Source organism: Acinonyx jubatus, chromosome B4 (genome assembly GCF_027475565.1).
Source record: "Acinonyx jubatus isolate Ajub_Pintada_27869175 chromosome B4, VMU_Ajub_asm_v1.0, whole genome shotgun sequence".
Classification (NCBI taxonomy): domain Eukaryota; kingdom Metazoa; phylum Chordata; class Mammalia; order Carnivora; family Felidae; genus Acinonyx; species Acinonyx jubatus.
Window position 1 is genome coordinate 118149886 of NC_069387.1, and position 14885 is coordinate 118164770.

The 14885-nt window shown below is 40.3% G+C and overlaps 1 protein-coding gene across 13 annotated transcripts in view; it reads right to left on the reverse strand.

The window, feature by feature from the left end:
* The window catches only part of ANKS1B (ankyrin repeat and sterile alpha motif domain containing 1B), a 1063758-nt gene that overhangs the window by 902230 nt on the left and 146643 nt on the right, over positions 1 to 14885 (reverse strand). For all 13 annotated transcript variants that reach the window (XM_027071024.2, XM_027071022.2, XM_053226641.1 and 10 more), the window contains exon 2: positions 1595 to 1675. In XM_027071024.2, coding sequence (XP_026926825.1) covers positions 1595 to 1675 — 81 coding nt within the window. The remainder of the gene's footprint in view (positions 1 to 1594; positions 1676 to 14885) is intronic.

The following is a 14885-nucleotide window of genomic DNA, read 5'->3' on the forward strand; positions in this document are numbered from 1 at the left end:
TGAACAATAACATTTCCTAAACATGGAAAATCATGGAGGAATATGAATGCTAATCCATTTTGAAATATTATTTTGAGAAGTACTTATAATGACAAGCTATGATAGAACAAGAAAAGCAGTATAGCTCCAATGCTCAGGCCTAAGATCTTCTGTCCATTAGATTTGATAGTCTTTCCAGTTATTTTCCCAACTGGAATTTCCTCTGAATTAGGAATGACAATTAAGATGACCAAAGAAGCCATCAGCATTGTATTTCTTGGGCTGATTTCATTTGCTTTTATTCCTGATGACCCAGGTACAAAGAAGAAAAAATAGTAATTCCTTTAAAACATTCAAATGATAGCAATCTGAACACATGAATTCATCAGGACAACAATAAAGTTTGAAAAATATCCAGCAAATAAAAGGTGCTAAGTTACATGGTATAAGATGATTCAATATAGACTAGGGAGTGGATAAACAGAAATGTATTTTGGGAATTCTAATACTAAGAATCCAAGTGACAAAACATTATGATTACGTATATAATTACACATGCGTAGATATAGATACATCTCCATATCTAAACAGAATGATAATGCTAGGTTTCTGCAATAAGTTTGAAGATAAAAATATCACAATGATAAATGGCAAAATGATAAGTTTCTTGTGTAAAAACTTTAAGTCCATAAAATGTGATCAAGTGTGACTTGATCCTGTGTCTCAATTCATAGAATAAAAGAAAGGTTAGGTGGGAAAGCAAAAGGTAACCAGCATTTTTATTTTTTTTTTTTGTATCTAGCATGTTTAAGGCAATATTATCACATCTAAAAAACTAAAGTGAAATTAAATGATCCATATCTGGGAAGACTAATTTGGGCCATTAGAGCAAAGGAAAAAAAGAAAAAAAAGACTGACATAAAAAGAACCCCTTTTGTTCTATGATAGGGGAAGACAGGACATCTGAATCATTTAGAGGACTCCTCACACTGTGACTCTGGCACAAAACCGTAAGGTAAAGTAGGTCAAATACTAGAAATGAAGTGATGGTTATGGTTACACATTATTTCATTGTCCATATTGTAGGCTATCACATTACTGAAACATAATTCCACAGAAAGAAATTAAAAACCAGAAAGACTATCTTGAATAACAAAGAAAAAGCATTTTAAGTAAATGTGAAAGATTTTGAAGTGGTTCATATAAATGCCTGTGACTCATATTCATAGTAAGAATCTATCAAGATTTTACTCTTGGTGAATACTCCCCATGTTTGATAAAGACATCCAAAAAAGGTAGGGAGGCATTAATAACAGGTTTTATCCCATTCCTTCCCGTCAGTTATGCATAACTAACATGTCCTATCACTTCTTTCATTCTCTTCGTGTGGTATTTGACTATTTTACAACAATTCTCTCAGTTTACACTCTGCACATAATCATCACAGCAACATTCCTACCAAGTTTAACTTGTCAGTGTTGCCCCCTGGTGCCTCTTCAAATTCACCTAAGCTCAAGGGACTCCTGGCAACATGAGACAGGTCTCATCAACATAATAAAGTTCATCACATGTAACTACATACACAAGGATTCTAGTCCAAATAAGGAGCACTTACTTATGTCCATTTAAGGCTGCATGGTGTAAAGCAGTGTAACCCGAACTGTCTGTGCAGTTTACATTGGGGCCTCGCCAGATGCTGCAAATAAAGCACAAGTGCAGAGTTAACAGTTAAGCAGAATCGTGCTTTGAAAAACAAAGAAGCCTGATAGTCCCACAGCCAGCAGCATGTTGCATATGAAAATTTTAGTCATGTAGAAAATGAATGCCATCTTTCATGTATTCTCCTTGGAACAATAATTTATTTGATGTAGAGAAATTATTAGTGAATGTAGGCCTACTGCCATGTATTAAAATCTGAATACAAAAATTCCCTATTACTTTATTTCATTACTTAAATATTGGAAGCAATTAACACTCAGCCACTGTAGTTTATACCAAAGAATAAAGATTCATAACACCTGCCTCCTCCCTTTTAACACAACCCTTCTAAGATGGCAGAGATTTATATAAGTTAAAAGATATTTCTGCATTATGGGAAGAATATAAAAACTCTTCTTGCTATTTAAACGCTACCAAGAAAATAAGTATTTCATACTTGAAAATATAGTTGAAGATTTGGACTGCTGTAAACCAGAAGATTCTAACAGTTCTAAAGTTATCATTTTACAAAACAACATATTTTAGAGATAATGTAACTACATAAAATAGCCCATTTTATCCTGACATTATTACTATAGAAACTATTTTTAGCTTTTGAAAACATAAGGAATTGAAAGCCACTTTTCCTAAAGTAGACCAAAAAATTACTTTATCTGGCATTCATGACAATATTAAAGCCCTCAAAACTAAGGTCTAGAGAGCCCCAGGGAAGGTGGCAGAAGAGGACCCTAATTCACCTCCTCCCACAGATATAACTAGATAACACTCACATCAGCACAAATAATGTAGAAAATGATCCAAAGACTGGCAGAACAAACCCCACACCTAAATATCAAGGAAAGGTGACATCGAATAGGGTAGGAAGGGCATACATACAGTAGGGAGCTAAACCCCTTGGGTCTGGTCACCAGAGGGAGGGAGCGGCAACACAGGCATGTAGAGAGATGACAAAGAGACTATCACAATGGAAAGCCTGGGAAAGACAAATCCCCACAGCATTTAGCTTTGAAAATCAGTGGAATTGAATTTCATGAGTTCCTGTAACAAGCAGGACTTAAAGCCTGGAACTTAAAAATCAGTGGCTGGGCTCTGGGAGAGCAAGCACAAAGGGTGAAAGGAAAATGAGTCCCTGCCCTTAAAGAAACACACAACAAATAGTTCTCAAAGACACCACTTAGAAGCAGCAGTTTGAAAAACATCTGGGGTGCACAGGAGGGAGAGTCAGTTATTAATTTCAGAGTTCCTGAGGGACTTCTCCAGGAACAAAAGAGCTGGCAGGTGCCATCCCCCCCCACTCCCCAGCATAATCACATAGCCTTGTGCAGTGGCAGAAACAGCAGGGTGCATGCATTCACTACTTAGTGCTTACACTGCACCCTGCCCCCTTTTAAAGCCACACTTGCCTTAGGTGCTGCAGGTCCCCTCTCCCAGACCATTGCAAATCTTGCCAACACTGCCTCCCCCAACCTACTGTGGAGGACCCTGGCACCTTTTTAAAACTGCAACCCTCACCTGCACACACTGTGGAGTTCCCTTGCCAGCCTGAGTCTCTGCAGCAGCTACATGTCCCCTGTGGAGGAGGACAATTGCCACCTCATTATAAGTACACACCCTGCTCACTACTCTCAAGAGCAAGAGACTAGTTGACAATTCTAACACAAGGAAACAGACAAAACAGGCAAAATGAGAAGACAGAGGATTATGTCCCAAATGAAACAAGAAGACAAAATCACAGCAAGAGACATAAGCAATAGAGGTATATGTAATATCCTGAAAGAAAATTTAAAGTAATGATCATAAAGATACTCACTGGACTTGAGAAAAGAGTGAAGGACATCAGTGAGACCAGACTCTTAACACAGAGTTAAAAAAGACCCAATCAGAGATGAAGCAAATAATAACTGAAGTGAAAAATATACTTGATGGGCACCTGGGTGGCTCAGACCATTAAGGGTCTGACTCTTAATTTAGGCTCAAGTCATGATCCCAGGGTTGTGGGATCAATCCTCACATTGGGCTTCATGCTAATCATGGAGCCTTCTCAAGATTCTCTCTCTCTCTCTCCTTCTGGCCCTCTCCCCTGCTCACATGCTCTCACTTTCTTGAAAATAAAAAAAAAATTATTCTATTAGAATAAATAGGCTAGAAGAAGTAGAGGAATGAATTAGCAACCTGGAAGAAAAATAATGGACAGTAATCAAGCTTAGCAGGTGAGAGAAAAAAGCTGCAAAATGAGAGTAGACGGGGAATTCAGACACTCCACAATCATAATAATATTCTCATTAGAGGGATACCAGAAGGAGAAGAGAAAAAAGGGGGGGCAGAAAATTTATTTAAAGAAATAATAGCTGAAAACTTCCCTAATATGGAAAAGGAGGAAGAGAGTTACCCAATAAAACCAACCCCAGGAGGTCTATACCAAGACACATAGTAATTAAAAGGGCAAAAAGTAGTGATATAAACAGAGAATTTTAAAAGCAGCAAGAGAAAAGAAGACAGTTACATACAAGGGAAACTCCATAAGGCTACCAACAGATTTTTTAGTAGAAACTTTGAAGACAAAAAGGGATTAATATGATATATCAAAGTGCTGAAAGGGAAAAATCTGCAGCCAAGAACACTCTATCCAGGTAGACTATCGTTCAGAATAGAAGGAGAGATACAGAGTTTCTCAGACAAAGAAAAAAGAAAAAAAAAAGGAATTGATTACCACTCAATCAGCCCTACAATAAATATTAAAGGGGACTCTTTGAGTATAAATGAAAGACCATAAGTGAGAGTCTGAAAAGTAAAAAACACAAAAGCAGTATAAATAAGTATATTTGTAAAATTCAGCCAAAGGATTCACAAAATAAATTGTTGTAAAATATAATACCATATATGTGAAATATGCTGGAGAGGGGAGTAAAGAATGGGTTCAAACTTAATCAGCCATCAACTTCATACAGACTACTATATGCAGATGTTATATACAAAACTGACAGTAACCAAAAATCAAAAACCAGTAATACGTATATAAAGAGTAAAGAGAAAGGAGTATCACTAAAGAAAGCCAGTAAACCATCAAAGAGAGAAAGAAGGGCTCAGAGAAAACTACCAAAACAACTATAAAACAAGTAACAGAATGGCAACAAATACCTATTGATAATTACTTTGAATGTAAATGGACTACATGCTGCAAAGACATATGGTGACAGAGTAGATTAAAAAAAAAAGATGAATCTATATAGTGCCCTACAAGAGACTCACTTCAAGCCTAAAGACACCTGCATACTGAAAGTGAGGGGATGGAGAAATATTTATCATGCAAAACAATGCTGGGGTAGCAATACTTCTATCAGACAAAACAGAATTTAAAATAAAAACTGTAAAAATAAACAAAGAAGGGTTCTATATAATCATAAAGGGAACAATTCAACAAAAAGATATAAAAATCATTTAAGTATTTTTGCACCCAACATGGGAGAAACCAAATACATAATACGGTTAATAACAAATATGAAGGGGGTCACCTGGGTGGCTCAGTGGGTAAGCATCTGACCTTAGCTCAGGTCATAATCTCAAAGTTCGTGAGTTTGAGCCCCACGTTGGGCTCTGTGCTGATAGAGTATGGAGCCTCCTTCACCTTCTGTGTCTCCCTTTCTCTCTGCCCCACTCCCCACCTCCCGCTCATGCTCGCTCGCTCTCTCTCTCTCTCTCTCTCTCAAAAATAAATAAATATTTTTTAAAAAGGAAAGGATAAAAAACCATATGATCATTTCAAAAGGATCAGAAAAAGCATCGGACAAAGTACAGAATCCTTTGTGATAAAAACCCTCAACAAAGTAGGTATAGAGGAAAAATACCTCAACGTATGAAAAACCCACAATGAACATCATACTCAATGGTGAAAAACTGAGAACTTTTCCCCTACAGTCAGGAAGAAGACAAGGATATCCACTCTCGCTTTTATTCAACATACCATTGGAAGTCTTACCCACAGCAATCAGACAACACAAAGAAGTAAAAGGCATCTGAGTTAATAAAGGAGTAAAACTTTCACTATTTGCAGATGACATGATACTATATATACAAGACCTGAAATACTCCACCAAAACCTAGAATTGAAATGAATTCCATGAAGTCAAAGGATACAAAATAATATACAGAAATCTGCTTCAATTCTATACACTAAATATGAAGCAGCAGAAAGACCTATTTAAAATAGCTATTAATGACTGCACCAAAAATAATACAATACCTAAAAATAAAATTAACCAAAGAGGTGAATGACCTCTACTCTGAAAACAATACAACACTGATTAAAGAAGGATCAGAGGGAAGATGGCAGCGTAGGAGGATGCTGGGCTCACCGCGTCCTGCTGGTCACTTAGATTCCACCTACACCTGCCTAAATAATCCAGAAAAATGCCAGAAGACTAGCAGAACGGAGTCTCTGGAGCTAAGCGCAGACGAGAGGCCCATGGAAGAGGGTAGGAAGGGCAGCGAGGCGGTGCACGCTACGCGGACTGGCAGGAGGGAGCTGGGGCGGAAGGGCGGCGCGCCCGCCAAGCAGAGCCCCCGAGTCTGGCTGGCAAAAGCAGAGAGGCCGGATGGAGTGTGTTCCGACAGCAAGCGGGACTTGACATCTGGAAGGTTATATGTTAACAGCTCTGCTCGGAGAGCGGGAAGGCTGGAGGACAACGGGAGGGAGAGTTGCTGAGCCCCGGGACGACAGAGCGCAGTCTGGCGGAGAACAAAGGCGCTCGCCAGCGCCATCTCCCTCGCCCATCCCCCAGCCAAAATCCTAAAGGGAACCAGTTCCTGCCAGGGAACTTGCTGGCACCGAGCAAACACCCAACACTGTGCTTCTGTGGATTCGCACCTCTGGCAGTGGGTCTGACTCCCTCTCGCTGCCACAGGCCCCTCCTGAAGTGGATCACCTAAGGAGAAGCGAGCTAAGCCTGCCCCTCCTGCCCCCATGCACCTTGCCTATCCACCCCAGCTAATACGCCAGATCCCCAGCACCACAAGCCTGGCAGTGTGCAAGCAGCCCAGACGGGCCACCCCACCCCACAGTGAATCCCGCCCCTAGGAGAGGGGAAGAGAAGGCACACACCAGTCTGATTGTGGCCCCAGCGGTGGGCTGGGGGCAGACATCAGGGCTGACTGCGGCCCCGCCCACCCACTCCAGTTATACACCACAGCACAGGGGAAGTGCCCTGCAGGTCCCCACCACTCCAGGGACTATCCAAAATGACCAAATGGAAGAATTCCCCTCAAAAGAATCTCCAGGAAATAAAAACAGCTAATGAACTGATCAAAAAGGATTTAAACAATACAACAGAAAGTGAATTTAGAATAATAGGCATAAAATTAATCGCTGGGCTTGAAAACAGTATAGAGGACAGCAGAGAATCTCTTGCTACAGAGATCAAGGGGCTAAGGAATAGTCAGGAGGAGCTAAAAAATTCTATAAACGAGCTGCAAAATAAAATGGAAACGACCACGGCTCGAATTGAAGAGGCAGAGGAGAGAATAGGCGAACTAGAAGATAAAATTACGGAAAAAGAGGAAGCTGAGAAAAAGGGAGATAAAAAAAATCCAGGAGTATGAGGGGAAAATTAGAGAACTAAGTGGTGCACTAAAGAGAATTAATCTATGCATAATTGGTATTCCAGAGGAGGAAGAGAGAGGGAAAGGTGCTGAAGGTGTACTTGAAGAAATAATAGCTGAGAACTTCCCTGATCTGGGGAAGGAAAAAGGCATTGAAATCCAAGAGGCACAGAGAACTCCCTTCAGACATAACTTGAATCGATCTTCTGCATGATATATCATAGTGAAACTGGCAAAATACAAGGATAAAGAGAAAATTCTGAAAGCAGCTAGAGATAAACGTGCCCTAACATATTCAGGGAGACCTATAAGACTTGTGACTGATCTCTCTTCTGAAACTTGGGAGGCTAGAAAGGAATGGCAGGATATCTTCAATGTGATGAAAAGAAAAAATATGCAGCTGAGAATCCTTTCTCCAGCAAGTCTGTCATTTAGAATAGAAGGAGAGATAAAGGTCTTCCCAAACAAACAAACACTGAAGGAATTTGTCACCACTAAACCAGCCCTACAAGAGATCCTAAGGGGGATCCTGTGAGACAAAGTACCAGAGACATCGCTACAAGCATGAAACCTACGGACATCACAATGACTCTAAACCCATATCTTTCTATAATAACACTGAATGTAAATGGACTAAATGCGCCAACCAAAAGACACAGGGTATCAGAATGGATAGAAAAACAAGACCCATCTATTTGCTATCTACAAGAGACTCATTTTAGACCTGAGGACACCTTCATATTGAGAGCGAGGGGATGGAAAACTATTTATCATGCCACTGGAAGTCAAAAGAAAGCTGGAGTAGCCATACTTATATCAGACAAACTAGACTTTAAATTAAAGGCTGTAACAAGAGATGAAGAAGGGCATTCTATAATAATTACAGAGTCTATCCATCAGGAAGAGCTAACAATTATAAATGTCTATGCGCCGAATACGGGAGCCCCCATATATATAAAACAATTACTCATAAACATAAGCAACCTTATTGAGAAGAATGTGGTAATTGCAGGGGACTTTAACACCCCACTTACAGAAATGGATAGATCATCTAGACACACAGTCAATAAAGAAACAAGGGCCCTGAATGCTACATTGGATCAGATGGACTTCACAGATATATTTAGAACTCTGCATCCCAAAGCAACAGCATATACTTTCTTCTCGAGTGCACATGGAACATTCTCCAAGATAGATCACATACTGGGTCACAAAACAGCCCTTCATAAGTATACAAGAATTGAAATCATACCATGCATACTTTCAGACCACAATGCTATGAAGCTTGAAATCCATCACAGGAAAAAGTCTGGAAAACCTCCAAAAGCCTGGAGGGTAAAGAACACCCTACTAAGGAATGAATGGGTCAACCAGGCAATTAGAGAAGAAATTAAAAAATATATGGAAACAAACAAAAATGAAAATACAACAATCCAAACGCTTTGGGATACAGCGAAGGCAGTCCTGAGAGGAAAATACATTGCAATCCAGGCCCATCTCAAGAAACAAGAGAAATCCCAAATACAAAATCTAACAGCACACCTAAAGGAAATAGAAGCCGAACAGCAAAGACAGCCAAAACCCAGCAGAAGAGAAATAATAAAGATCAGAGCAGAAATAAACAATATAGAATCTAAAAAAACTGTAGAGCAGATCAACGAAACCAAGAGTTGGTTTTTTGAAAAAATAAACAAAATTGATAAACCTCTAGCCAGGCTTCTCAAAAACAAAAGGGAGATGACCCAAATAGATAAAATCATGAATGAAAATGGAATTATTACAACCAATCCCTCAGAGATACAAGAAATCATCAGGGAATACTATGAAAAATTATATGCCAACAAACTGGACAACCTGGAAGAAATGTACAAATCCCTAAACACCCACACACTTCCAAAACTCAATCAGGAGAAAACAGAAAGCTTGAACAGACCCATAACCAGCGAAGAAATTGAATCAGTCATCAAAAATCTCCCAATAAGAGTCCAGGACCAGATGGCTTCCCAGGGGAGTTCTACCAGATGTTTAAAGCAGAGATAATACCTATCCTTCTCAAGCTATTCCAAAAAATAGAAAGGGAAGAAAAACTTCCAGACTCATTCTATGAAGCCAGTATTACTTTGATTCCTAAACCAGACAGAGACCCAGTAAAAAAAAGAGAACTACAGGCCAATATCCCTGATGAATATGGATGCAAAAATTCTCAATAAGATACTAGCAAATCGAATTCAACAGCATATAAAAAGAATTATTCACCATGATCAAGTGGGATTCATTCCTGGGATGCAGGGCTGGTTCAACATTCGCAAATCAATCAACGTGATACATCACATTAATAAAAGAAAAGATAAGAACCATATGATCCTGTCAATCGATGCAGAAAAGGCATTTGACAAAATCCAACACCCTTTCTTAATAAAAACCACTCAGAAAGTCGGGATAGAAGGAACACACTTAAAGATCATAAAAGCCATTTATGAAAAGCCCACAGCTAACATCATCCTCAATGGGGAAAAACTGAGAGCTTTTTCCCTGAGATCAGGAACACGACAGGGATGTCCACTCTCACCGCTGTTGTTTAACATAGTGTTGGAAGTTCTAGCATCAGCAATCAGACAACAAAAGGAAATCAAAGCCATCAAAATTGGCAAAGATGAAGTCAAGCTTTCACTTTTTCCAGATAACATGATATTATACATGGAAAATCTGATAGACTTCACCAAAAGTCTGCTAGAACTGATACATGAATTCAGCAAAGTTGCAGGATACAAAAATCAATGTACAGAAATCAGTTGCATTCTTATACACTAATAATGAAGCAACAGAAAGACAAATAAAGAAACTGATCCCATTCACAATTGCACCAAGAAGCATAAAATACCTAGGAATATATCTAACCAAAGATGTACAAGATCTGTATGCTGAAAACTACAGAAAGCTTATGAAGGAAATTGAAGAAGATATAAAGAAATGAAAAACATTCCATGCTCATTGATTGGAAGAATAAATATTGTCAAAATGTCAATACTACCCAAAGCTATCTACACATTCAATGCAATCCCAATCAAAATTGCTCCAACATTCTTCTCGAAGCTAGAACAAGCAATCCTAAAATTCATATGGAGCCACAAAAGGCCCCGAATAGCCAAAGTAATTTTGAAGAAGAAGACCAAAGCAGGAGGCATCACAATCCCAGACATTAGCCTCTACTACAAAGCTGTAATCATCAAGACAGCATGGTATTAGCACAAAAACAGACACACAGACCAATGGAATAGAATAGAAACCCCAGAACTAGACCCACAAATGTATGGCCAACTCATCTTTGACAAAGCAGGAAAGAACATCCAATGGAAAAAAGACAGCCTCTTTAACAAATGGTGCTGGGAGAACTGGACAGCAACATGCAGAAGATTGAAACTAGACCACTTTCTCACACCATTCACAAAAATAAACTCAAAATGGATAAAGGACCTGAATGTGAGACAGGAAACCATCAAAACCCTAGAGGAGAAAGCAGGAAAAGACCACTCTGACCTCAGCCGTAGCAATCTCTTACTTGACACATCCCCAAAGGCAAGGGAATTAAAAGCAAAAAATGAACTACTGGGACCTTATGAAGATAAAAAGCTTCTGCACAGCAAAGGAAACAACCAACAGAACTAAAAGGCAACCAACGGAATGGGAAAAGATATTTGCAAACGACATATCAGACAAAGGGCTAGTATCCAAAATCTATAAAGAACTCACCAAACTCCACACCCAAAAAACAAATAACCCAGTGAAGAAATGGGCAGAAAACATGAATAGACACTTCTCTAAAGAAGACATCCGGATGGCCAACAGGCACATGAAAAGATGTTCAACGTCGCTCCTCATCAGGGAAATACAAATCAAAACCACACTCAGATATCACCTCACGTCAGTCAGAGTGGCCAAAATGAACAAAATCAGGAGACTATAGATGCTGGCGAGGATGTGGAGAAACGGGAACCCTCTTGCACTGTTGGTGGGAATGCAAATTGGTGCAGCAGTTCTGGAAAACAGTCTGGAGTTTCCTCAGAAAATTAAAAATAGACCTACCCTATGGCCCAGCAATAGCACTGCTAGGAATTTACCCAAGGGATACAGGAGTACTGATGCATAGGGGCACTTGTACCCCAATGTTTATAGCAGCACTCTCAACAATAGCCAAATTGTGGAAAGAGCCTAAATGTCCATCAACTGACGAATGGATAAAGAAATTGTGGTTTATATACACAATGGAGTACTACGTGGCAATGAGAAAGAATGAAATATGGCCCTTTGTAGCAACATGGATGGAACTGGAGAGTGGGATGCTAAGTGAAATAAGCCATACAGAGAAAGACAGATACCATATGTTTTCACTCTTATGTGGATTCTGAGAAACTTAACAGAAACCCATTGGGGAGGGGAAGGAAAAAAAAATGGAGGTTAGAGTGGGAGAGAGCCAAAGCATAAGAGACTGTTAAAAACTGAGAACAAACTGAGGGTTGATGGGGGGTGGGAGGGAGGGGAGGGTGGGTGATGGGTATTGAGGAGGGCACCTTTTGGGATGAGCACTGGGTGTTGTATGGAAACCAATTTGACAATAAATTTCATATATTGAAAAAAATAAAAAGTAAACAAAAAAAACTGATTAAAGAAACTGAAGATAACAGAAAGAGATGGAAAGATTTTCCATGTTCATGGATTGGAAGAACAAATATTGTTAAAATTTCTATACTACTGAAAGCAATCTACACATTTAATGCAATCCCTATCAAAATCCCAACAGCATTTTTCACAGAACTAAAACAAATAATACTAAAATTTGTATGGAACCACAAAAGACCCTGAATAGCCAAAGCGATCTTGAAAAAGAAGAAGAAAATTGGAGGAAGCACAATTCCAGACTTAAACTTTTATTACAAAACTATAGCAATAAAAACAGTATGGTACTGGCACAAAACCACATATAGATCAATGGAACAGAATACAAAACCCAGAAATAAACACACAATAACATGGCTGATTAAAGTTCTATAAAGAAGGCAGAAATATGCCATGGGAAAAAGTCTCTTCAACACATGTTGCTGGGAAAACTAGACACCTATATGCAAAAGAATAAAACTGGACCACTTTCTTACACTGCAAAAATAAGCTCAAAATAGATTGAGGACCTAAATGTGAAACCTACAACCATAAAAATCCTAGAAGAGAGGGCAGCAAGTAATTTCTCTGACATTGGCCATAGCAATATTTTTCTAAATAGGTCTCCTGAAGCAAGGGAAACAAAAGCAAAATAAACTATTGGGACTACATCAAAATAAAAAGCTTCTGCACAGAAAACAATCAACAAAACTAAAAGACAATATACTGAGTGGGAGAAGGTATTTGCAAATGATATAGACTTACTAGCTGAAATATTTAAAGAACTGATACAAGTCAACACCAAGAAAACACAAATAATGCAATTAAAAATAATCCAATTAAAATGAGCTCATGAGTGGCTCAGTCAATTGAGCATCCACTCATTTTCAGCTCAGGTCGTGATCCAAGGGTAGTAAGATCAAGCCCCATTTCAGGTTCCATCCTGAGTGTAGGGCCTGCTTGGGATTCTCTTTCTTTCTCTGCCCTTCTCCACTGCTCATGCTGTCTCTCTAAAGAAAAACCAAAAAAAGGAAAAAGGACATGAACAGACATATCTCCAATGAAGGCATACAGATAGCCAAAAGAGACATGAAAAGATACTCAACATCACTCATCATCCGGGAAATACAATTAAAAATCACAATGGGGGGGTGGGGGGGCCTGGGTGGCTCAGGTGGTTAAGTGGGTAACTCTTGATTTCAGCTCAGGTCATGATCTCACAGTTCGTGAGTTCAAGCCCTGCATAGGGCTCTGCGTTCACTGCACAGAGGCTGCTTTGAATCCTCTGTCTCCCTCTTTCTACCCCTCCCCAACTCTCTCTCTCTCTATCTCTCTATCTCTCTTAAAAAATAAATAAAGGTGGGAGACCTGGGAAGATGGAGGCGTAGGAGGATGCTGGGCTCACCTTGTCCTGCCGATCAGTTAGATTCCACCCACATAGGCCTAAATAACCCAGAAAACTGCCAGAAGACTAGCAGAACAGACTCTCCACAGCGGAGAGTAGACAAGAGGCCCATGGAAGAGGGTAGGAAGGGTGGAGAGGCAGTGTGTGCTACACGGACTGGTGGGAGGGAGCCGGGGTGGTGGAGGGGCAGCCCACAGGCAAGGTAGAGCCCCTGAAGTCTGGCTTGCAAAAGTGGAGGGGCCGGACTGTGTGAGTCTGACAGCCAGTGGGACTTAACATCTGGAATTTTAAAAGTCAACAGCTCTGCTCTTGGAGAGCAGGGAGGGCGAGAAGATGACAGGAGGGAGAGTTGTTGAGCCACAGAAGGACAGGACTTGGTGGGGGAACAAAGGCACTGGCAAGCGCCATTTCTCTCTCCCATCCGCAGCCATATTCCAAAGGGAACCAGTTCCTGTCACCCAACTTGCTTGCACCTCGCAAACACCCAATGCTGTGCTCCTGTGGATCCATCCCTCCGAGGGGCCTGCCTCCCTCCTGGTGCTGCAGAGCTCCTTCTGCAGGGGACCACTGATGGCAAAGTGAGCTAAGCCTGACCCTCCCGCCCCTGTGCACCTTGTGGATCCACCCCGGTTAATACACCCTTGGCCAGATCCCATCGAAGCAGCACCACAAGTCTGGCAGTGTACAAGCAGCCCAGACACAGGCCACACCACTGGATAGTGAGTCCTGCCCCTGGGAGAAGGGAAGATAAGGTACACACCAGTCTAACTTTGGCCCCAGCACTGGACTGGGGGCCGACATCGGGTCTGACTGTGGCCCCGCCCACCAACACAAGTTACTCCAGACAACCACAGGGGAGGTGCCCTGCAGTTTGGAGCTACTGCAGGGACTAATCAAAATGACAAAACGGAAGAATTTTCCTCAAAAGAAACTCCAGGAAGTGGCAACAGCTAACGAATTGATCATAAACGACTTAAGCAATATAACGGAACAAGAATTTAGAATAATAGTCATAAAATTAATCACTGGGATTGAAAAAAGCATAGAGGACAGCAGAGAATCTACTGCTACAGAGATCAAGGGACTAAAAAATAGTCATGAGGAATTAAAAGATGCTACAAATGAGGTGCAAAATAAAATGGAGGCAGCCATAGCACGGATTGAAGAGGCAGAGGAGAGAATATGTGAATTAGAAGATAAAATTATGGAAAAAGAGGAAGCTGAGAAAAAGAGAGATAAAAATATCCAGGAGTATGAGGGGAGAATTAAAGAACTAAATGATGCAATCAAACAGAACAATATCCGTATCATAGGAATTCCAGAAGAAGAGAGAAAGGGGCTGAAGGTGTACTTGAACAAATCATAGCTGAGAACTTCCCTGGTCTGTGGAAGGAAACAGGCATTTAAATCCAAGAGGTACAGAGAACTCCCTTCAGACATAATTCGAATCGATCTTCTGCATGACATATCATAGTGAAAATAGCAAAATACAAGGATAAAGAAAGAATTCTGAAAGCAGCTAGGGATAAACAGG